Here is a 24,868-nt window from a genome sequence, read left to right on the forward strand (position 1 = left end):
AAAGCCATTATCGGACATCCCTACATACAACCAACCAGTATGGAAAAAAAAACCGCGTGAAAATCAGTGGTATTCAGTGAGGTAAAATGAATGAAATGCGCTGACAGTTCATTGCTCCTGCCAAATGAATTGCACTGAGTGGAGCGGATCACCACTCCAAGATGGCGGCCCCGCGTCTCGTCAGCGCCAGTAGGCAGTAGCGCTCGATGCTGCGTACCCTTATAAGATGTCTATGGTCACTTCCCTATCTCTCTCCCGGAAGTCCCGCCCCCAGCCAAAGTCATTGGCTAACACCCAGCAGCCAGCCGCTACGTCATACACTACCACTATCAAGAAGCAGAAACAAAAAAAGCAGTCCATTTACTAAACTGTTTATTAGAGTAGCAATGATTATTGTTTTGTCGTATTTTATTCTGTGTTGTCTTTTATTTTGTTGTATTTTTTTTTTTTTTACCTCATTCCCAGCCCCTGCTCCCAACTTCCGAAGTTAAGGGAACGTCCACGCATGCGCAAGGTTTACGTCTTTCCATGTCAATTTACGTCAGTTGTGTTCTTTCTCGCTCGTTGTGAAGCAGTGCGGTTAAAGTCGGCATTAATTCCTTAATGTTTTACGTGTACACTTAGTCGTCAGTCGTATGAAAAAAACGACCCTTTTTTTTATTCTTCGTGCGAGGATGAACTCGATTTTGGTGAACGCTGGAGACTCAGGTTAGGTTAACTTGCTAGCTAGATTAGCTCGCTAGTTAGCTTAGCTGCTAACAAAAATACACGGAAGTTGTCAACACGACGCTAATTTAGTAAACCAGTTTGAGTGGAAAGTGTTGGGATTGTGTGAACATGTGTAAAGTACAAATGCTGAGCGTGCTGGTTAATTAATTAACTAAGTTTCTCCAACAAATGAAAACAACGAGCGACAACATCAACTACTTGGACGCTGTTTTCAAGAAGCATCAAGTTGTGTTGCACAGAACAGGTTTGTTTACTTCTTACTCTCACATGTTTAGTAACTACTAACTACAAACAAGATTTTTGGGAGTATTAATAGATGATAAAATGAACTGGAAATCTCATATACAAAACATACAACATAAGTTGGCAAAAAACATTTCAATAATGAATAAAGCAAAATACCTCCTGGGCCAAAAATCACTTCATATTCTCTACTGCTCGCTAGTGTTACCATATCTGAGTTATTGTGCAGAAATATTGGGGAATAACTACAAATGTGCGCTACATTCGTTAACCGTGTTACAAAAAAAGATCAATTAGACTGATACATAATGTTGGATATAGAGAACATACAAACACTTTATTTATTGAGTCAAAAATATTAAAGTTCGGTGATTTGGTATCAATCAATCAATCAATGTTTATTTATACAGCCCTAAATCACAAGTGTCTCAAAGGGTTGTACAAGCCACAAGGACATCCTCGGTACAGAGCCCACATACGGGCAAGGAAAAACTCACCCCAGTGGGACGTCGGTGAATGACTATGAGAAACCTTGGAGAGGACCGCATATGTGGGTAACCCCCCCCCCCTCTAGGGGGGGGGGGGCTAATTTTTTTTTCCTTTTTACATTTTTTTTCTTTCCATGATGGCAGGTGAGGCCCCGCCTCCCCTGCCTCTAGTGCAGGGGTCACCAACCTTTTTGAAAGCAAGAGCTACTTCTTGGGTAGTGATTAATGCGAAGGGCTACCAGTTTGATACACACTTAAATAAATTGCCAGAAATAGCCAATTTGCTCAATTTACCTTTAACTCTGTGTTATTATCAATAATTAATGATATTTACACTTAATTGAACGGTTTAAAAGAGGAGAAAACACGAAAAAAAATGACAATTAAATTTTGAAACAAAGTTTATTTTCAATTTCGACTCTTTAAAATTCAAAATTAAACAGAAAAAAAGAAGAGAAAAACTAGCTCATTCGAATCTTTTTGAAAAAAGATTTTATGGAACATCATTAGTAATTTTTCCTGATTAAGATTAATTTTAGAATTTTGATGACATGTTTTAAATAGGTTAAAATACAATCTGCACTTTGTTAGAATATATAACAAATTGGACCAAGCTATATTTCTAACAAAGACAAATCATTATTTCTTCTAGATTTTCCAGAACAAAAATTTTAAAAGAAATTCAAAAGACTTTGAAATAAGATTTAAATTTGATTCTACAGATTTTCTAGATTTGCCAGAATAATTTTTTTGAATTCTAATCATAATAAGTTTGAAGAAATATTTCACAAATATTCTTCGTCGAAAAAACAGAAGCTAAAATGAAGAATTAAATTAAAATGTATTTATTATTCTTTACAATAAAAAAAATAAATGTACTTGAACATTAATTTAAATTGTCAGGAAAGAAGAGGAAGGTATTTAAAAGGTAAAAAGGTATATGTGTTTAAAAATCCTAAAATCATTTTTAAGGTTGTATTTTTTCTCTAAAATTGTCTTTCTGAAAGTTATAAGAAGCAAAGTACAAAAATGTATGAATTTATTTAAACAAGTGAAGACCAAGTCTTTAAAATATTTTCTTGGATTTTCAAATTTTATTTGAGTTTTGTCTCTTAGAATTAAACATGTCGAGACCAGCTTGCTAGTAAAAAAAAATACAATTAAAAAAATAGAGGCAGCTCACTGGTAAGTGCTGCTATTTGAGCTATTTTTAGAACAGGCCAGCGGGCACCGCGTTGGTGACCCCTGCTCTAGTGACTGCACGCCACTGTTTCTAAAGCACGTGTTTGTATTCTTGTGTCCTGCAGACGTCTGTGAGGACTGGGCAGCAGGAGTGGGACCGCCAGGATGGAGCAGGAGGAGCCGCATTCCCCTCGCCTTAAAAATGAAGAGGAGTACCCACATCCCCACCACATTAAGGAGGAGGAGGAGCCACAGCCGCTTCACATTAAAGAGGAAGAAGAAGAACACAGCATCGGTCAAGAGGGAAAGCATCTTGAAGGACTGGACGAGTTCCCAGGGATTGGGGAGGAGTTCCCAGGGATTGGGGAGGAGTTCCCAGGGATTGGTGTCCCTGTGAAGAGTGAATATGATGAGGTCAAAAGTGAAAGTGAGGAGAAGAGAGAGGTGGAGCCTCCAAGCAGCAGCTCAACAGAAGCTGATGGAGACCACTGTGGAGAATCACAAGCAGACAAGCTCTTCGCTCCACTGTCAGATAGTGACGACATGTCACACTCTCCTGACACGGATGATGACGACTCTAAAGCTGATAAGACACGTCACACTGACGACACACACTTTCAATGCTCTCACTGTGACAAAACCTTTAATCACCGTCGTAATCTAAAAGTGCACACCAGAGTACACACTGGGGAAAAACCATTCACTTGCTCCGTTTGCGCTAAGAGATTCTCTCTTAAGCAGCATTTGATAAAACACACAAGAATACACACCGGACAGAAACCTTTTATCTGTTCGGTTTGCGGTAAAGGTTTCGTAGACAGCCAATGTTTAAAAGTACACACGAGAACACACACCGGAGACAAACCCTTCATGTGCTCGGTTTGTAGTAAAAGATTCTCCCAGAAAGCAAATTTGATAATACACACACGAATACACACCGGTGAAAAACCTTTTATCTGCTCAGTCTGTGGCAAAGGCTTTATCCAAAATCAAGATTTGAAAAGACACATGAAAATACACACCGGAGAAAAAACATTGATGTGCTTGGTTTGTAGTAAAATATTTTGCCTGAAACAGCATTTGAAATTACATATGAAAACGCACACGGGTGAGAAGCCATATTCCTGCTCGAGCTGCGACAAAAGTTTTTACGAGCGTGCAAAACTTGTAGCGCACATGAGAACGCACGCGGATAAGAAAGTGTTGAGTTGCAGCGTGTGTGGTGAAAGTTTCTCTTTTAAGTACCAGTGTAAGAAACACAAGTGTGCCGGTGACAACAGCAGCAGCAAATAAAACTGACTTTCTAACAACATCACAGCATGTAACGTGTTGGACATCATTGTGTGACAACCTGCCAGCTGTGTCTCGCCGTCAGCACTGCCGCGCCCCCAATGTCATGTTTTTATCATTTACTGTATATATTGTTTTTAGTGTTGTGGTTTTATTGCAGTTAAGTACATACGTCAATATAAACTTTCTTTCTTCCTACTTTTTGGACATGGCGGGATGTAAATATGTGATGTGTACACTGTAACTGTATCCATGTTCAGAATAAAACAATACCAATACCAAGCAGCTGCAGCATTGAGAGGAGTAATTTCCAATGCACCACTAGAAATGGCAATGGATAAAGTAACAACAGAATAAAGGTGGGGAAATAAAAGATGCTAAAAGACTTGAGATTAGTAGAGGTGTGACAAGTGTCAGTTTATTAATTTGACTGGTGTTTGATAAAACAATGTCTGCTGAGCTGTGAATGACAAAATGAGGGAATCTATTGTATAATTGTATCTAAGTTATCACAAAACTTTGTGTTGCCATGAGTTCCCGGCGAGAGGACAAAAACTGTCTTTGATCTTACCTCTCTTATCTCTCCTTTTATTTGTTTTTAAATGTCTAAACAACCTGGCGCCAACATATCTCTCCGACCTCCTTCAGCCTTACTGCCCCACCCGATCCCTAAGATCAGCCGATCAGCTGCTACTGACGGTCCCGGACACAAGGCTGAAGCTTAGAGGTGACAGAGCTTTCGCTGCTGCTGCTCCCAAGCTCTGGAACGACTTACCTCTGAGTGTTAGGCAAGCCTCCTCTCTTCCTGTTTTTAAATCTCTCTTAAAAACATACTTTTATTCCATGGCTTTTAACACTGAGTGATATCCATCCTGCAATGGCGCCCCATAATACACCTGCTGTGAACCTGTTTTTATGTTTTTATATTTTATTTATTTATTTTTTATCGTGTTCTGTTTGTGTTGTGTTGTGTTTGCTCGTTTCTCGTATTATTTTAACCTGCCCATTGTACAGCACTTTGGCTACCCCTGTGGTAAATTTTAAATGTGCTTTATAAATAAAGTTGATTTGATTTGATTTGACTTACCAAGCAGAAGGCTTGTAAAACTCCACTGTGTACGATGGGAAGCGACATGAAGGCGTCGGTTTCTTTGATCTATTGTAATCCACAGGAATATTTTGTCTTGACCCCGAGATCTACAAAGCAGAGAAGAAGCAGGACCTGACGCAAGCTCCAGGCATCTTTTCTTTGTACTGTTTTGTGACCGAGGGCAACGACTGTTTACGACCCCCCCTTCCTTTAGAAACAGCTGTTGCCATGTAATCAGGGAAAGTCCAAATAAAAGAGGAGGCGTGCAACCTTTCGTCAGAGCGTGGGACGACACTGTACACGGGTGCAGGTCTACGCGTTTCTCATTGAGCCAAATTGAATCCTGTCTCTGTTTGATTCCTTGCTTCTTGTCTGTTTAATAGATGTCATCGGTGTTTGAACCTGACAACTATTGTAGGTAGGTAGGTCTTTATTATCATTGCACAAGTACAACAAAACTTTTGTCTTCAGCACACACCCGTTCAAGATTAGACAAACAGTGTACAGGGTTACAGAACAGGAACGCTGTAAAAGATGGGAAAAAGGTCAACGCTGGGGGAGGATGAGTAAAAAAATATCAATCTAGACTGGGCTCCTAAGGGGGCCCAGTCTGGAGTGGGAAAAAAACCTCCATAGCAAAGCACATATACATATTACAACATACATCTCAAGACTTGCAACAGAGGGGCGCTTCAGGCGCTGCCCAGCCGTCCGTCATCCCTAAGGGATTCGCGTCAAGGGCGTTGGATGGGGGTGTGGGGTATGTGTGTGTGGCATATATTTTTTGTGGATACATGCATGTGTGTAAGCGTGCCAACGTGTCTCTGTTCCGCGGCCTTGATGTCGTGCAGTCGTTAGTCCAAAGACAACAACAACAGGTGTGTGTCCATGAGAGACAAGAAGGGAGTTTGTTGTGTCTTCGCCGCCGGGAGAGTCTCGAAGCCAGGGAAACAATCCAAGTTAGAATGTTTTGTATGCGAGTGAAAAAAAATGTGCTTTTCACTCTAAATTGTCTATGACTGGTCCTCAAATTCATCCTGCGGGGCAGACAGTCCGATGTGATCCAAATCACAAGAGTGTCCACAGTTCTTCCCTCATCCTCCAATCATTTGTGGCAGCTTTGGGGTACTTTGAAGACTGCCAGCAACTTCCAATTGGTCGACAAACCAGAGCAACGCTTACTCCAATCAGCAGATGTCCTGTTGTCATAATTCCCAATAGGTGGATATCTTCACGTCCTCGACTGAAAGGGTCGCCAGGCACGCGGCACTCCTTCTTCTCCCAAGAGTCCGTCGCGTGTCCAGCAACAACCGCTCCGTCACGACAAGCAGGTTCCCCCAAACCCAAGATCTTGTCAATTTCGTTTAGGCCAGTTAAATACTTCCAATGTTTAGATTTGGAGAGCAGTGCAAAAAGAGGCAACAAGAAAGTTAAGACAAGACAGGACAAAGAAGCAAGCAGGAGAGGTAAGGGAGAGGAAAGGGGAGCATCCACCCTCGATGGGTGCCAGTGGTGCTTTTGATGTCAAAGAACGGAACACCCAATACAACAATGTCAACAGAAACGAAGATGTGCAAAGTGTGGAGGAGAACATGATTATGGTAAATGTGCTAAAGATGCTAAGCTAAAGTCTTGTAAGTGTGGTGGGGAGTCCAAAACATGCTAAACAAGTGCACATAGATGCTAAACAGAGAAGACGTATTCTACGCAGAGGCACTAAGCAACCTTGGCATGGAGGATTGTCACCATATCTCAATTTCAATAGTCGACAACGATACCTATGTATTTACATAATTCTCCATACTTATTTGATACCATGATAATAATAGCAAAAAGCGAACCCATGTACAAAACCCAAAACCAGTGAAGTTGGCATGTTGTGTAAATGGTAAATAAAAACAGAACACAATGATTTGCAAATCCTTTTCAACTTATATTTAATTCAATAGACTGCAAAGACAAGATATTTAATGTTCGAACTGAGAAACGTAATTTATTTTGCAAATATTAGCTCATTTGGAATTCGATGCCTGTAACATGTTTCAAAAAAGCTGGCACAAGTGGCAACAAAGACTGAGAATGTTGAGGAATTCTCATCAAAAACTTATTTGGAACATCCCACAGGTGAACAGGCTAATTGGGAACAGGTGGGTGCCATGATTGGGTATAAACGCAGCTTCCATGAAACGCTCAGTCATTCACAAACAAGGATGGGGCGAGGGTCACCACTTTGTCAACAAATATGTGACCAATTTGTAGAACAGTTTAAGAACAACATTTTCTCAACCAGCAGAGAATCTGGAGAAATCACTGCTCGTAACATTGAATGCCCGTGACCTTCTGTCCCTCAGGCGGTACTGCATCAAAAAGCCACATCAGTGTGTAAAGGATATCACCACATGGGCTCCGTAACTCTTCAGAAAACCCCTGTCAGTAACTACAGTTGGTGGCTACATCTGTAAGTGCAAGTTAAAACTCTACTATGCAAAGCGAAAACCATTTATCAACAACACCCACAAACGCCGCCGGATTCGCTGGGCTCGAGCTAATCTGAGATGGACAGATTGTAAATAATGTATATAATTTAATGTATATACTCTGACGATGAACTTGTGTGATGACTGTATTATGCAGATTGTATATATTTGTACCATGAATTGATTAACGTGGACCCCGACTTAAACAAGTTGAAAAACTTATTCGGGTGTTACCATTTAGTGGTCAATTGTACGGAATATGTACTGTACTGTGCAATCTACTGATAAAAGTTTCAATCAATCAATCAATCAAGTAATAAGGATGAAAGATAAGAATTGAAATAAACAGACTACTATCCAATAAAAACAATAAGCAATCCTGTACAATATACAAAACAATATACAAAATAATGTACAATATACAGAAGAAAACAAGAGTACCAGAGTCATAAAGTAACAATAACAATCAGTGTCGGACGTATTGCACTCAAAGGGTAATGTTGCACAGTGGGGTATTAGGGTAGGATATTGTGTAGGGGTGAATTATTTATTACAGTCAGAACACGTAGGACACAAAGCATTATATACATTTTTTAATCCAACTCTTTTTATTGACATTTTCAAATAGACAGAAAAGAGGGCAAGTCGAAACAGTACAATTTTAAAGTCAGTTAATTCTTCACACCTTTCCCTTAACCCTGTAACACCCCTTGTTGTCAAATTACAACGTTACCTTTAACCATCCTAAAAAACAATCTGTTATATATATACACTACCGTTCAAAAGTTTGGGGTCACATTGAAATGTCCTTATTTTTGAAGGAAAAGCACTGTACTTTTCAATGAAGATAACTTTAAACTAGTCTTAACTTTAAAGAAATACACTCTATACATTGCTAATGTGGTAAATGACTATTCTAGCTGCAAATGTCTGGTTTTTGGTGCAATATCTACATAGGTGTATAGAGGCCCATTTCCAGCAACTATCACTCCAGTGTTCTAATGGTACAATGTGTTTGCTCATTGGCTCAGAAGGCTAATTGATGATTAGAAAACCCTTGTGCAATCATGTTCACACATCTGAAAACAGTTTAGCTCGTTACAGAAGCTACAAAACTGACCTTCCTTTGAGCAGATTGAGTTTCTGGAGCATCACATTTGTGGGGTCAATTAAACGCTCAAAATGGCCAGAAAAAGAGAACTTTCATCTGAAACTCGACAGTCTATTCTTGTTCTTAGAAATTAAGGTTATTCCACAAAATTATTTGGGTGACCCCAAACTTTTGAACGGTAGTGTATATATATATTTATATTTTTTTTTACCACATTTACATACTCATTGGGTCCTATTGTTCAGTCTCACAAGGCTATTGGATCGTACATTTGTGTATAAGTCACGCCTTCTGGCCATGAACTCACACAACCTCTCAAGGTTTCCTTCGAACAACATCTAGTTGTTTCATTGGACTGGATTCATCAGATTCAAGTAAGTAAAATGTCTTTTATATATTTTTTGGTTGTTATTACAATGTCTAGAGCAGTGGTTCTCAACCTTTTTTCAGTGATGTACCCCCTGTGAACATTTTCTTAATTCAAGTACCCCCTAATCAGAGCAAAGCATTTTTGGTTGAAAAAAAGAGATAAAGAAGTAAAATACAGCACTATGTCATCAGTTTCTGATTTATTAAATTGTATAACAGTGCAAAATATTGCTCATTTGTTGTGGTATTTCTTGAACTATTTGGAAAAAAATATATAAAAATAACTAAAAACTTGTTGAAAAATAAACAAGTGATTCAATTATAAATAAAGATTTTTACACATAGAAGTAATCATCAACTTAAAGTGCCCTCTTTGGGGATTGTAATAGAGATCCATCTGGATTCATGAACTTAATTCTAAACATTTCTTCACAAAAAAAGAAATCTTTAACATCAATATTTATGGGACATGTCCACAACAAATCTGGCTGTCAACACTGAATATTGCATTGTTGCATTGTAATGAATGGAATAGCCTACTTGATTTGATGTTCAGTTTATGAACTTACATTCATATTTTGTTGAAGTATTATTCAATAAATATATTTATAAAGGATTTTTTGAATTGCTGCTATTTTTAGAATATTAAAAAAAAAAATCTCACGTACCCCTTGGCATACCTTCAAGTACCCCCAGGGGTACGCATACCCCCTTTTGAGAACCACTGGTCTAGAGCATGTACATATGTAGTCATTGTGGAACGGATGCATCAAATTTAATTTAGAGCTTGTTATATAATTGTTGCAATTATACAACACTGGGTGAATGTGGTAGTCAAAATAGCTGGCTTGTTGCAGTGGGCTCAAGCAAGTTGTATTCCCTCCACTACATCACTGCCTGAAGTATTTTTCTCTATACATGGATAGTATACATTCTACCCTTGTGTTGTGTTCTGGTCAAATTTGACTGATTTAAAACCCAAACCACCCCACTCGGGTCAAACCAACAAGGGACATATGGCACAAACATACAATTGATTGATTGATTGAAACTTTTATTAGTAGATTGCACAGTACAGTACATATTCCGTACAATTGACCACTAAATGGTAACACCCGAATAAGTTTTTCAACTTGGCGTAATAAATACATGGTACAAATATATACTATCAGCATGATACAGTCATCACACAAGTTAATCATCAGAGTATATACATTGAATTATTTACATTATTTACAATCCGGGGGGTGGGATGTGGAGGGTTTGGTTGATATCAGCACTTCAGTCATCAACAATTGCATCATCAGAGAAATGGGCATTGAAACAGTGTAGGTCTGACTTGGTAGGATATGTACAGCGAGCAGAGAACATAGTGAGTTCAGATAGCAACAAGTATATACATTAAAAATACATTTGATTATTTACATTTGGTTATTTACAATCCGGGGAGGTGGGATGTAGAAGGGGGAGGGTGTTAGTCAAGGGTTGAATTTGCCTGGAGGTGTTGTTTTAGTGCGGTTTTGAAGGAGGATAGAGATGTACTTTCTTTTACACCTGTTGGGAGTGCATTCCATATTGATGTGGCATAGAAGGAGAATGAGTTTAGTAAGTAAGACAACAAAAACAAACACATTTACACACAACCATACAAAGCCAGAGACAGACATTAGAGGCTGAAAGGAGAGCATTATATATATATATACATATATATATATATATATATATATATATATATATAGATATATATATATATATATATATATATATATATATATATATATATATATATATATATATATATATATATATATATATATATATATATATATATATATATATATATATATATATATATATATATATATATATATACTACCGTTCAAAAGTTTGGGGTCACATTGAAATGTCCTTATTTTTGAAGGAAAAGCACTGTACTTTTCAATGAAGATAACTTTAAACTAGTCTTAACTTTAAAGAAATACACTCTATACATTGCTAATGTGGTAAATGACTATTCTAGCTGCAAATGTCTGCTTTTTGGTGCAATATCTACATAGGTGTATAGAGGCCCATTTCCAGCAACTATCACTCCAGTGTTCTCATGGTACAATGTGTTTGCTCATTGGCTCAGAAGGCTAATTGATGATTAGAAAACCCTTGTGCAATCATGTTCACACATCTGAAAACAGTTTAGCTCGTTACAGAAGCTACAAAACTGACCTTCCTTTGAGCAGATTGAGTTTCTGGAGCATCACATTTGTGGGGTCAATTAAACGCTCAAAATGGCCAAAAAAAGAGAACTTTCATCTGAAACTCGACAGTCTATTCTTGTTCTTAGAAATGAAGGCTATTCCACAAAATTGTTTGGGTGACCCCAAACTTTTGAACGGTAGTGTATGTATATATATATATATATATATATATATATATATATATATATATATATATATATATATATATATATATATATATATATATATATATATATATATATATATATATATATAAATATATATATATATATATATATATATATATATATATATATATATATATATATATATACAGATATATATATATATATATATATATATATATATATATATATATATATATATATATATATATATATATATATATATATATATATATATATATATATATATATATATATATATATATATATATATATATATATATATATATATATATATATATATATATATATATATATATATATATATATATATATATATATTTGTTTTAAAGACTGGGTTAAATACAAGGATATAAAGTAGGGTTCCATCACGGTCCACACGCCATATCAAAAGGTGGCAGTAATGCGCACCATAAGGTTGCCTGCCAACCACCATTAAACCACAGAAGAAAAAAAGAAGACTCCGCGCATGTGCAAACCGATCACGTCTTCCGGAACCAATCGGGTCGTGAAGGACGGCTGCAGAACTAATGTTTGGACGTTGTCTTTAAGTCTGCGTTCATCTTTACCTTTATGTTAATTCGTCTGCCATAAGATAATGTATACTAATTTATTCCTCACGTTAGGATAAACGCGACTCGTCGCAGTAAACTCTGAAGCTTCTCCGGCTAGTTTAGCTTGCTAGCTGCTAACAAAGAATCGCGGGAGTTTTATCCACACGTCGCTAATCAGATCACACGTAAAGTGTGGCGATTGTGTCAACATGTGTAAAGTACACATGCTGAGATTGTTGGTGAACCAGCGACTAACTGTGGCCGTCGAGGAAATATTTGTAGTGTTGGAAAGGACCATAGCGGAGTACGAGGAGGAACTTTCTCGAACAAAAGAGGAGAACGAGCGACAACGTCAACTACTGGACGCTGTTTTCAAGAAAGCCCAAGTTAGAGGTTTGTGTATTTTTTACTTTTACATGTTTACTAATTTTAGATGTCATCGTTATCATGAAATAACACTTGGAATCAGTGGCGGGCCGTGCGTTTCCCACCTAGGCCTTCAGTTATTTTTTTGATTGATTGATTGATTGAAACATTTATTAGTAGATTGTACAGTACAGTACATATTCCGTACAATTGAATTGCACTGAGTGGAGCGGATCACCACTCCAAGGTGGCGGCCCCGCGTCTCGTCAGCGCCAGTAGGCAGTAGCGTACCTTTAGAACATGTCTATGGGCAAAATAGCTTTAGCTGGCGTCCTAGCGTGTGTTGTTTGTTTATTGTTTATTGAGGATGCCCATTAGCCGACGCACAAACGCCAGGCTAGTCTTCCCGGGGTCCTTTTCATTAGTTCAAAGTAAATAATACACAGATCCCGTTACAAAACATACACAAATCCAATTACAAATAAAAGAAAGGAAAAAGAAAATTCTCAAAATAACAGTACACAGATCCAGTTACAGAACATACACATATATCTAGTTACAATAAAAGAAAGGAAAAGAAAAAGAAAATTCTCAAAATAATAGAATGAAATAACAGTACACAGATCCAGTTACAGAACATATGCATATCCAGTTGCAATAAAAGAAAGGACAAAGGAAAATACAATTATCAAAATAATAAAAAAAAATAACAGTACACAGATACAGTTACGGAACATACGTGAATCCAGTTACAATAAAATAAAGGAAAAAGGAAAAGAGAAAAAAAAAAGTTCTCAAACTGACCAAATGAAAGATGAACTCTTAAGTCTAAAAAGTGACTTTACATGTTTCTTAAATGCTTTTTTTTTACTGGGAATAGTCCTAATATTTAAATGAATAGTATTCCCTAATGAAATCCCTCTGTATACAACGGTGCTTTTCATTGAATGAGTTCTTGGTGGTGGTAATGCAAGTAGACCTTGAGTTGAAGCTCTGGTACTGTAGTGTTGACCATCTGCATTATAAGCAATCTGCTTAAAAAGAGCTTGTCAGCTTCAAACACCGATGACATCTATTAAACAGACAAGAAGCAAGGAATTAAACAGAGACAGGATTCAATTTGGCTCATTGAGGAGAAACACGTAGACCTGTACCTTTTGTACAGTGTCGTCCCACGCTCTGACAAAAGGATTGCATGCCTCCTCTTTTATTTATATATATATATATATATATATATATATATATATATATATATATATATATATATATATATATATATATATATATATATATATATATATATATATATATATATATATATGTGTAACCTTTTCCTCTCATTTAATCCCTTTGCATTCATGTTTACTAACTTTCTGTACAGTACGGGCCAAAAGTTTGTACACACCTCCTCTTTTCAATGCATTTTCTTTATTTTCATGACTATTTACATTGTAGATTGTAGACAGTATAGCTCGGTTGGTAGAGCGGCCGTGCCAGCAACTTGAGGGTTGCAGGTTCGATCCCCGCTTCCGCCATCCTAGTCACTGCCGTTGTGTCCTTGGCAAGACACTTTACCCACCTGCTCCCAGTGCCACCCACACTGGTTTAAAAATGTAACTTAGATATTGGGTTTCACAATGTAAAGCGCTTTGAGTCACTTGAGAAAAAGCGCTATATAAATGTAATTCACTTCACTTCACTTCACTGAAGGCATCAAAACTGTGACAACCATTTCAGGTGACTGCCTCTTCAAGCTCATGGGGAGAATGCCAAGAGTGTGCGAAAAAGTAATCGGAGCAAAGGGTGGCTATTTTGAAGAAACTAGAATACAAAACATGTTTTCAGTTATTTCACCTTTTTGTGTTAAGTACATAACTCCACATGTGTTCATTCATAGCTTTGATGTGACAATCTACAATGTAAATAGTCATGAAAATAAAGAAAACGCATTGAATGAGAAGTTGTGTCCAAACTTTTGGCCTGTACTGTATATAAACATAATGCAACATTTTCAACATAAGTCTCAAAAGTTGTTGCTCTTCAGATGTACGAGCAGCTGTCTTGTTTGTATGCTAGCTTTTTTTGTCTTTTTTTCGTGATTTTTTTGTATTGCTTCTGTTATTCCCTGATGCATGGTATGTAGAGATGTCCGATAATGGCTTTTTTGCCGATATTCCGACATTGTCCAACTCTTAATTACCGATGCCGATATCAACCGATACCGATATATACAGTCGTGGAATTAACACATTATTATGCCTAATTTTGTTGTGATGCCCCGCTGGATGCATTCAACAATGTAACAAGGTTTTCCAAAATAAATCAACTCAAGTTATGGGAAAAAAATGCCAACATGGCACTGCCATATTTATTATTGAAGTCACAAAGTGCATTATTTTTTTTAACATGCCTCAAAACAGCAGCTTGGAATTTGGGACATGCTCTCCCTGAGAGAGCATGAGGAGGTTGAGTTGGCGGGGTTGTATATTGTAGCGTCCCGGAAGAGTTAGTGCTGCAAGGGGTTCTGGGTATTTGTTCTGTTGTGTTTATGTTGTGTTACGGTGCGGATGTCCTCCCGAAATGTGTTTGTCATTGTTTGGTGTGGGTTCACAGTGTGGCGCATATTTGTAACAGTGTTAAAGGCCTACTGAAATGACATTTTTTTTATTTAAACGGGGATAGCAGATCCATTCTATGTGTCATACTTGATCATTTTGCGATATTGCCATATTTTTGCTGAAAGGATTTAGTATAGAACAACGTCGATAAAGTTCGCAACTTTTGGTCTCTGATAAAAAAAAAACCTTGCCCTTACCAGAAGTAGCGTGACGTTGTCAGTTGTTCACTCCCTCATATTTTCCTATTGTTTTCAACGCAGCTAGAGCTATTCGGACCGAGAAAGCGACGATTACCCCATTAATTTGAGCGAAGATGAAAGATTTGTGGATGAGGAACGTTAGAGTGACGGACTAGAATGCAGTGAAATACATATTTTTTTCCGCTCTGACCGTAACTTAGGTACAAGCTGGCTCATTGGATTCCACACTCTCTCCTTTTTCTATTGTGGATCACGGATTTGTATTTTAAACCACCTCGGATACTATATCCTCTTGAAAATGAGAGTCGAGAACGCGAAATGGACATTCACGGTGCCTTTTATCTCCACGGCAATACATCGGCGAAGCTCTTTAGCATGAGCTAACGTGATAGCATGTGTCTCAAATGCAGATGGAAACAAAATAAATAAATCCCTGACTGGAAGGATACACAGAAGATCAACAATACTATTAAACCATGGACATGTAACTACACGGTTAATAGATCTCAGCCTGGCAAAGCTTAACAATGCTGTTGCTAACGACGCTAAGGCTAACTTAGCAACTTAGCAACCGGACCTCACAGAGCTATGATAAAAACATTAGCGCTCCACCTACGCCAGCCAGCCCTCATCAACACCCGTGCTCACCTGCGTTCCAGCGATCGACGGCGCGACAAAGGACTTCACCCGACCATCCGTGCGGTGGGCGGCTAGCATCGGCTAGGCGTCTGCTATCCAAGTAACTAGTCCTTGTTGTGTTGCTACAGCCAGCCGCTAATACACCGATCCCACTTACAACGTTCTTCTTTGCAGCCTCCATTGTTCATTAAACAAATTGCGAAAGATTCACCAACACAGATGTCCAGAATACTGTGGAATTATGAAATGAAAACAGAGCTTTTTTGTATTGTATTCAATGGGGAAGGCATACCTCTGTTCCCCGGGCTACGTCACGCGCGTACGTCATCCTCCAAAGGCTTTTTCAACCGGAAGTTTAGCGGGGAATTTAAAATTGCACTTTATAAGTTAACCCGGCCGTATTGGCATGTGTTGCAATGTTAAGATTTCATCATTGATGTATAAACTATCAGACTGCGTGGTCGGTAGTAGTGGCTTTTAGTAGGCCTTTAAAGTTGTTTATACGGCTACCCTCAGTGTGACCTGTATGGCTGTTGACTAATAATAATAATAATAATAATACCTGGGATTTATATAGCGCTTTTCTAAGTACCCAAAGTCACTTTACATGTTAAAAACCCATCATTCATTCACACCTGGTGGTGGTAAGCTACTTTCGTAGCCACAGCTGCCCTGGGGTAGACTGACGGACTAAGTACGCGTTGCATTCACTTGTGTGTGTGAAAAGCCATAGATATTATGTGACTGGGCCGGCACGCTAAGGCAGTGCCTTTAAGGTTTATTGGCGCTCTGTACTTCTCCCTACGTCCGTGTACACGGCGGCGTTTTAAAAAGTCACAAGTTTTACTTTTTGAAACCGATACCGATATCTTCCGATATTACATTTTAAAGCATTTATCGCCCGATAATATCGGCAGCCCAATATTATCGGACATCTCTAATGGTATGGTTATGCCATTTTGAATGTTAGCATGGTGACCGCTGAGATCCTCAGAGACATTATTACAGACCTGGGCATTCTCCGGCCCTTTGTGCGTCCCTGTCCGGCCCGCGTGAGGCCAATTATAAATTACAAAATAAATTTTAAAAAGTATCTATGTCGAGTGTGCAATACAACGGTGCTGCTTTTGTTTTGAAAATCGTTATTTGTATTACTTCCGTGTGGACGTATGCGTGTGCGTGATTGTGAGTGAATGTGAACAGCTGCAATCACAAATTACAAAATAAAGTTGAAAAAACATCTATGTCGTGCGCGCAATACAACTGTGCTGCTTTTATTTTGAAAATTATTATTTATGGGCGTGTGTCAGTGTGTAACCTGCGAGTGAAGGTGCACATGCAGTGACAAGTGATGCACGGTTTACACCCGAGACGCTAAAAAGAGAAAAGTTGATGAAGAATGGCGTGTTTCCAACTAGACATGGACTGCCAAGCAACGTTCCCTCTAAGGTGCGCGCCTGCGCAATTGCGCACTGCTCAAGCGTCTGCTGCGCGCAGCAAATATATGCCGCGCACCAAATCAAATCCCATCTGAATTCTAAACAAAATAAACATATTTATTCTATGTAATTTTGCAATGCAACTTTGAGTGACAGTGACAACAAGCGGCCCTAACGGTGTTCGTCAACACCGTTCAATTGAACACCGTTCAATTATTGTAACGTCTATCGAGATGCTTCGAGGCCAGGAATTATATCGATCACTTTATTGAGCAAAACTGTTTATATTCGGCCATAACCACACCAAAAACATAAGTAAAACACTTCTATCTCGGAAAACTAGTCATTTTCTGCCGTACAAACCAGGCCAAAACCAACTTGTCATCTGTCACCAACACGCATAGCACTAAACCACTGGTGCGTTTATGGCCACACAAAAAGTCGGACAACTCAAACATCACACAAAGTTACACTATGACTCCTCAGTCATACGTGTAATACGTGACATTTTACTGTCATTTATTATTAATGTTAATTTATTTATATTAGTCATGGAATGCTGTTACATACACTATGTTGAAGTATTACTATTATTATTAATTATTATTATTATTTATCTTACGGTATATATCAAAAATAATATTGAGCAAAATTTTATTGAAATATTGTCGATGTGGCCCTCCAGCAGTGCTCGGGTAGCTCATGCGGCCCCCGGTAAAAATTAATTGCCCACCCCTGCATTATTAGAACATATTTGGTGCAGGACAATGTCTCATGTGACTGAGAAAAGCCGGACTTTCCTAAAGCGTGTGTTTGTCTTCTTGTGTCCCGCAGATGTCTGTGAAGAACATCTTCCTGAGCAGCAGGAGTGGACCTCCAAGATGGAAGAGGAGGAGCCACAGCCTCCCCACAATACAGAGGAAGAAGTGGAGGAACAGGGCATCAGTCAGGAGGTTGAGCTTGTTGAGTGGTTGGAGGAGTTCCCGTTAACGGTTGTCATTGTGAAGAGTGAAGATAATGAGGTCAATAGTGAAAGTGAGGAGAGGAGAGAGGCGGAGCCTCCAAGCAGCAGCTCAACTCAACACATGCCAACAGAAGGTGATGAGGACCACTGTGGTGGATCACAAGCAGACAAGCTCTTAGCTCCACTATCGAATAGTGACGACACAACGTCACACTCTCCTGACATCCACGATGAAGACTCTCAAGCTGAAACGACATGTCACACCGACAACACACACTTGAAATGCTCTCACTGCGACAAAACCTTTAAACACCTGTGTAGTCTGAAAGTACACATGAGAATACACACCGACGACAAACATGTCTCCTGTTCGGTCTGCGATAAAAGTTTTATACAAAACAGCGACTTGAAAATACACATGAGGGTGCACACGGGGGAAAAACCATTCATGTGCTCAGTTTGCGGTAAAAGATTCTCCCTGAAGCAACATTTGGTAAGGCACACGCGAATACACACGGGCGAGAAACCATATTTTTGTTCGAGCTGCAACAAAAGCTTCTGTGACAAGTCGACGGTTGTCGTGCACATGAGAAGACACACGGGTGAGAAGGTGTACAGTTGCAGCGTGTGTGATAAAAGGTTCTCTTATAAGTACCAGTGTAAGAAACACAAGTGTGCAGCAGCAAATTAAGCTGCGGGATTTGAAATTAACTGCCACAACTTTGACTTTCTAACTACATCACCACATAAAATATGTGTGAGATCAGTTTTGTGTGTGTAACACGATCATGTTGTTAGGCTTTTACCATTTATAGATTAGATGTTTGTGGAAGTCGATCCCTACCCTTTCCAAAGATATCACGTCACAGGAGCCGGGCGTGCCGTTTTAGCAGAGTTTTATTGTCCATGTATATCAGGGGTGTCAAACGTACAGCCCGAGGGCCGGATCAGGCCCTCGAACAGGTTCTATCTGGCCCGCGGAATGAGTTTGCTAAGTATAAAAATGAACCTGAAGTTTTTGAATGAAAGAAACGGCTGTTCTAAATGTGTCCACTGGATGTCGCAATAGCAATTCTTTGTATCTTTGTTGATTACACTACATATGTACAAAATAAACCACATGATGTTAGTACATCAGTCGAGGAAAATGAGCAAACTACATAAATAATATACTGTAATTGGATTTTGATATAATTTTTTCATCTTGATAGATTAAAAATTAACACCAATGAGTTGACTGATGAACATTATCACATAATTTATTCAGAAATATAAATAACGACAAATAAAGTATATAAACTATTAACCGCAACAGGTAATTTGTAAAAAAACAACAACATTATGATTTGTACAATTTCAGAATGTGCTTGTTCTATTTTCAAACAATCTGAAGTTGTGTTTATTTTTAAGTTATCGTGCCGTGATTCTACCAGTCCGGCCCACTTGGGAGTAGATTTTGCTCCATGTGGCCCCCGATCTAAAATGAGTTTGACACCCCTGATGTATATTCAAGCACAATCTTTCCAGAAGCTTTTCTCTCCGGTCTCTCCCAACACTTCCTCCTCCGCTGGCCGCTCACTGTTAAAGACAACAGATGATTAGATTGACACGTACCACCTGTGAAATCTAATCACCTGCCAGCTGTGTCTCGCCGTCCCGCCCTCAACACCATTGACAGAGGCGGTGACCTTTGCTCCTGCAGGCGCGCCGATCGCACTTTCCCTCCACAATGTTTTACATGAGTGTTTTTATTTCAGTCAAATACATGTAATGATGTAAAAGTTTGTGTACTTTTGTAAAAATAAACATTTTCTTTGATTGAAAATGTGTACACTAATTGGAGCATCTTATTTTGATCACCTTTTATATACATTTTGTCATTCGTATTACAAATGTCAAAAGAACAAAACACATTTTACATAAAGGAAACATTGAATGTGTGCACTTTTGATTCATGATACAGTTATGTTTTTGTACATTTAAGCCAGGGGTTGAAAGAGCCATATTGGACCAAAAATAAAAAAATCTGTCTGGAGCCGCAAAAAATTAAAAGCCTTATATAAGTGTTATAATGAAGACAACGCATGATGTAAGGTTCCCTACCCCTGTTTTAGAACATTCCAAAACTGCAAAAATTGTCTTCGACATATTGAAAAATATACACGACGCAGAATAAACAATAATTTTGAAATATATTTACTACTATTCACGCTAAAGAGCAAAAACAAACCACAAACTTTGCTAAACTAAAGTCGCTTGGCTTTGTTTATCCCTCACAAACTTTGACCTCGATAAATAACATGCAACTTCCACTTGGTCCATTCCTCTTTAGAACACAGTTCCCACATTCACTTGGAGACAATATATGACACGCTGAAGGAAAGTCAGTCACTTTTATGTAATTTTAATACATTTCAGTGTTGGCGCTAGGATTTTTCCAAATGGGGTCCCAGGGACCCCATCAAGTCATAAAAATGGGGTCCCACTTTTTTGTAACCGTTTCAAAAACAAATGATAAATGTACCCCGCCTACCACCCAAATGCAGCTGAGATAGGCTCCAGCACCCCCCGCGACCCCGAAAAAGGGACAAGCGGTAGAAAATGAATTAATGATAAATGTATGTATCCTTTTATGTCTGCATTCTGTATTTTTATTTGTTTAGTTGTCCTAAACGTTAATTCATAATAATAAATAAATACAAAAGAAAAAAATATATATGCATATGTAAATGTATTCAGTTATAAACATTCATTCACTTTCTTCTTTCCTTCATGGATCTAAACTCTGTGTTGGCGCTAGGAACTTTCAAAATGGGGTCCCAGAGACCCCATCAAGTCATTAAAATGGGGTCCCACAGTAAATTTTTGGGGTCCCACTTTTTTGTAACCATTTCGAAAACAAATGATAAATGTATGCATTATCCTGTTATATCTCACATTCTATATTGTGTTTTGGAAAAAGGTTGTCATAAACGTTACTTAATTCATTAAAAAAATTATACTAAAGAAAAATATTTTTTATGCATATATAAATTTATTCGGTAATAAACATTCATTCACTTTCTTCTTTCCTTCATGGATCTAAACTTTACCGCTGCCGGTAGTTTTTCTATATTTTTACTTAAGTTGTAGGTGTATTTATTTCAGTATAAAAGTGTCAAAAGTGTTTTGCTTCGGTCATGGAATTATGATAATCGTGTGCCAGGGCATGCATAGCTCGGTTGGTAGAGTGGCCGTGCCAGCAACTTGAGGGTTCCAGGTTTGATCCCTGCTTCCGCCATCCTAGTCACTGCCGTTGTGTCCTTGGGCAAGACACTTTACCCACCTGCTCCCAGTGCCACCCACACTGGTTTAAATGTAACTTAGATATTGGGTTTCACTATGTAAAAGCGCTTTGAGTCACTAGAGAAAAGCGCTATATAAATATAATTCACTTCACATAATTTTTTTTGGACTACTTTGGTTATTGAAATATGACTGAGCAATAAATGTTTACTTGAAATCATTGATGCATGTAGGTCAGTAAACATGTGAGAGTAAGAAGTAAACAAACCAGTTCTGTGTAACACAACTTGATGTTTCTTGAAAACAGCGTCTAAAACCGCATTTTGACCTGCTCAGTGGCCTTGTGGTTAGAGTGTCCGCCCTGAGATGGGTAGGTCGTGAGTTCACACCCCGGCCGAGTCATACCAAAGACTATAAAAATGGGACCCATTACCTCCCTGCTTGACACTCAGCATCAAGGGTTGGAATTGGGGGTTAAATCACCAAAAATGATTCCCGAGCTGCTGCTCACTGCTCCCCTCACCTCCCAGCGGGTGGAACAAGGGGATGGGTCAAATGCAGAGAGTGATTTCACCACACCTACTGTGTGTGTGACTATCAGTGGTACTTTAACTTTAACTTTAGTTAACTTGCTCGTTTTCCTCATTTGTTGGAGAAAGTTCCTCCCTGTACTCTGCAGATTACGAGCGCATAACCCACTGTGGAGGGGGGCGTGGCCTGCGGGCCTGCCGCGGAACGGGGTGTGCCAGGATCGTAGATGGTCCAGATGGGCCTTGTTATCTAATCACCTGTCGCCTTTATTAGCAGCAGCCGGCATGAGACAAGTAGTTGGAGTTGGAGGTGCTGCTGAGCGGACGCAGGAGAGAAAGACAGTTTGCTGGAAAGCAAACCACTTGCACTATTTATGAAAATAAAACAATATTACACCCTGAATTCCGGGCTTTCCTGGCTGTGTGTGGTGGTCTGAAGAACCCACTAGAGGGCAACCTCTACACCCACGTTTAGACCTTATCCAGCTACCGCTGTAACAATAGGAGCTACTGTTAAGATATGCGTTCTCTAGGAACTGTTGTTTGGGTGAACTATTGTTTGTGTTGCAACAGGGACATTATTCAGTGATGCACAGGAAATGGAGTGGAGCTTGGGATGTACTGCTGTGAACGGGTCTGCCGAAGTTGGCCCAGTTTGGTCTATATAATACATTCTGTAGTCCGTGTGTGCTAGAGAACAGAATTTATCAAACGCCATCTTGCTTTTTCCTCGTCCTTCTTCTTTCAATATTCCAAACATATTTGCAGTGGCGGGCAGTGCGTTTCCCACCTAGGCCTTCAGTGATGTCCGACTTCAATGATTACCTCTCGAAATACCATCATTGATGTCACCACGTGACCATTGCTGGAGAAATACCATACAGAAACACACGTACGCCCTAGTGTGCATTGGATCACCATCAACAGTGTACAGAACGGGTTATTTTCTGGCGCATTTAAAAATCAATAAGCCCGCATCAGCAATTAAAACATATCTCATGTGCTACTGTCAAAATTAAAATTGCAAAAACATATTATACATGATATGTGTTGTCTTGTCTAATCATAAAAGATGCAGACGAGGCGTGTTGGCTGAGTTCTTAAAGTTTACTCCACAGCGTGCTCGTCAAAAACATCCCGCTGCCGGCATGGCTACTGCGCAGTTATGCTCTTCGCTACTGTGGCATGCTGGGTAATGGAGTTCTTATGTTACCTATAGCTCATAACATCACTATATATCTGCCTTGGGCCAGCTAGAAGGCCTTACTGACAACAACTCGTGATCTGATTGGCTATCACAACTGTCTGTCAAATGTTCGTGTCCGTTCACTGACAGTGCAGCATGGCAACATAAGCTAGCTGAATTCTGATTGGATAAAAACTCTATAACCTAAAAACAACAGCGCTGGAAGGAGCATAATATGACATGAAGAGAATAAGAATACTTTAAGAGATTTAGGGAACGTAAATAAAAAAAATACTTTTATCTTTATTATGATCATGATTTCTGGTTATGGTAGGCCAGCAGAGAAGGCCTTGCTGGCCCTGGGTGGCGGTATGCACCCAAAACGTAGGTTGCGACCCGCCATAAAATGAAGAAGAAGAAGATTCTCGTTTTTTTCGAGTCTCGCGAGACCTGACAACACCGCGAGACAGGAGGAAGAATAAGCGAGGTGGCGTTTGACGGAGAATACGTGATTGTTAATACTAGTTATGTGTTCCTAATCTGTGCGTACATGTACAAACACATGTTTTAATAATGTATACACCGTTAATATTTGTTTGTGCCCGGTATCCATTAGTCTGAGCGCACTTTGACTTTTCTCGTGCTAGCTTAGCTTGCTAGTTAGCTTAGCTTGTTAGCTGCTAACAAAGAGACGCAGACGTTATCAACACGTCGCTAAGCAGAGATCAAGTTTAAGTGTAAAGTGTTGTGATTGTGTGAAAATGTGCGAAAGAACGAAATCAGAGTACAAGGAGGAACTTTCTCTAACAAAAGAGGAGAAGGAGCGACAACATCAACTACTGGACGTTTTTTTTAAGAAACATCAAGTTGTGTCACACAGAACAGGTTTGTTTACTTTCTACTCTCACATGTTTACTAACTTTATATTTGATTATTAACACTATTCTTAAAAAGATTGTCTGTAGGAAGGGAATGGTCCTGAGAGGATGACGCTTTGTTTTTATATTGTTCATGAAAACGATATAGTTTCAGACACAGTATTTATGAGAGGTGGACGTAACAATGTGTATTAACATCCATCCATCCATTTTCTACCGCTTGTCCCTTTTTTGTGGTCGCGGTGGGTGCTGGAGCCTATCTCAGCTGCATTCGGGCGGAAGGCGGGGTACACCCTGGACAAGTCGCCACCTCATCGCAGGGCCAACACAAATAGACAGACAACATTCACACTCCCATTCACACACTAGGGCCAATTTAGTGTTCCAATCAACCTATCCCCAGGTGCATGTCTTTGGAGGTGGGAGGAAGCCGGAGTACCCGGAGGGAACCCACGCAGTCACAGGGAGAACATGCAAACTCCACACAGAAAGATCTCGAGCCCGGGATTGAACTCAGGACTACTCAGGACCTTCGTATTGTGAAACTCACCAAATATAGTTTAATCTAGAGATGACTACTACTATAATATCGGACTGCCGATATTGTCGGCCAATAAATGGTTTAAAATGTAATATCGGAAATTATCTGTATCTGTTTCAAAGTTATCGGTATAAGTTTCAAAAAGTAAAATGTATGACTTTTTAAAACGCTGCTGTGTACACGGACGTAGGAAGAAGTACAGAGCGCCAATAAACCTTAAAGGCACTGCCTTTGCGTGCCGGCCCAGTCACA

General features: G+C 39.0%; 3 protein-coding genes across 5 annotated transcripts in view; all 3 read left to right on the forward strand.

Annotated features, from left to right (window-relative positions):
- The first annotated feature begins 402 nt into the window (after positions 1-402).
- On the forward strand, positions 403-5,166 carry LOC133645480 (gastrula zinc finger protein XlCGF8.2DB-like). Its single transcript, XM_062040323.1, has 2 exons — positions 403-973; positions 2,768-5,166. The coding sequence occupies exon 2, from the start codon at positions 2,808-2,810 to the stop codon at positions 3,933-3,935; it is 1,128 nt and encodes a 375-aa protein (XP_061896307.1). The 5' UTR covers positions 403-973; positions 2,768-2,807; the 3' UTR covers positions 3,936-5,166.
- A 6,731-nt stretch (positions 5,167-11,897) lies between these two features.
- LOC133646120 (zinc finger protein 3 homolog) lies at positions 11,898-19,999 on the forward strand. Its single transcript, XM_062041161.1, has 2 exons — positions 11,898-12,363; positions 18,067-19,999. Exons 1-2 carry the CDS (start codon positions 12,180-12,182, stop codon positions 18,885-18,887), a joined length of 1,005 nt encoding a protein of 334 aa, XP_061897145.1. The 5' UTR covers positions 11,898-12,179; the 3' UTR covers positions 18,888-19,999.
- A 3,653-nt stretch (positions 20,000-23,652) lies between these two features.
- LOC133646114 (gastrula zinc finger protein XlCGF28.1-like) overlaps positions 23,653-24,868 on the forward strand; it is a 201,653-nt gene continuing 200,437 nt past the window's right edge. For all 3 annotated transcript variants that reach the window (XM_062041144.1, XM_062041137.1, XM_062041142.1), the window contains exon 1: positions 23,653-24,082. In XM_062041144.1, the coding sequence (XP_061897128.1) occupies positions 23,959-24,082 (124 nt within the window). In that variant the 5' untranslated portion in view covers positions 23,653-23,958. The remainder of the gene's footprint in view (positions 24,083-24,868) is intronic.

Source organism: Entelurus aequoreus, linkage group LG03 (genome assembly GCF_033978785.1).
Source record: "Entelurus aequoreus isolate RoL-2023_Sb linkage group LG03, RoL_Eaeq_v1.1, whole genome shotgun sequence".
NCBI classification, from domain to species: domain Eukaryota; kingdom Metazoa; phylum Chordata; class Actinopteri; order Syngnathiformes; family Syngnathidae; genus Entelurus; species Entelurus aequoreus.

What these genes read in the sequence shown, in the direction of transcription:
- LOC133646120 (XM_062041161.1), top strand. Translation starts at nt 12,180, where the DNA reads ATGTGTAAAGTACACATGCTGAGATTGTTGGTGAACCAGCGACTAACT. An exon ending in CAAGAAAGCCCAAGTTAGAG is followed by an intron (nt 12,364 to 18,066) that starts GTTTGTGTATTT and finishes TGTGTCCCGCAG; the next exon opens with ATGTCTGTGAAGAACATCTT.
- LOC133645480 (XM_062040323.1), top strand. Translation starts at nt 2,808, where the DNA reads ATGGAGCAGGAGGAGCCGCATTCCCCTCGCCTTAAAAATGAAGAGGAG.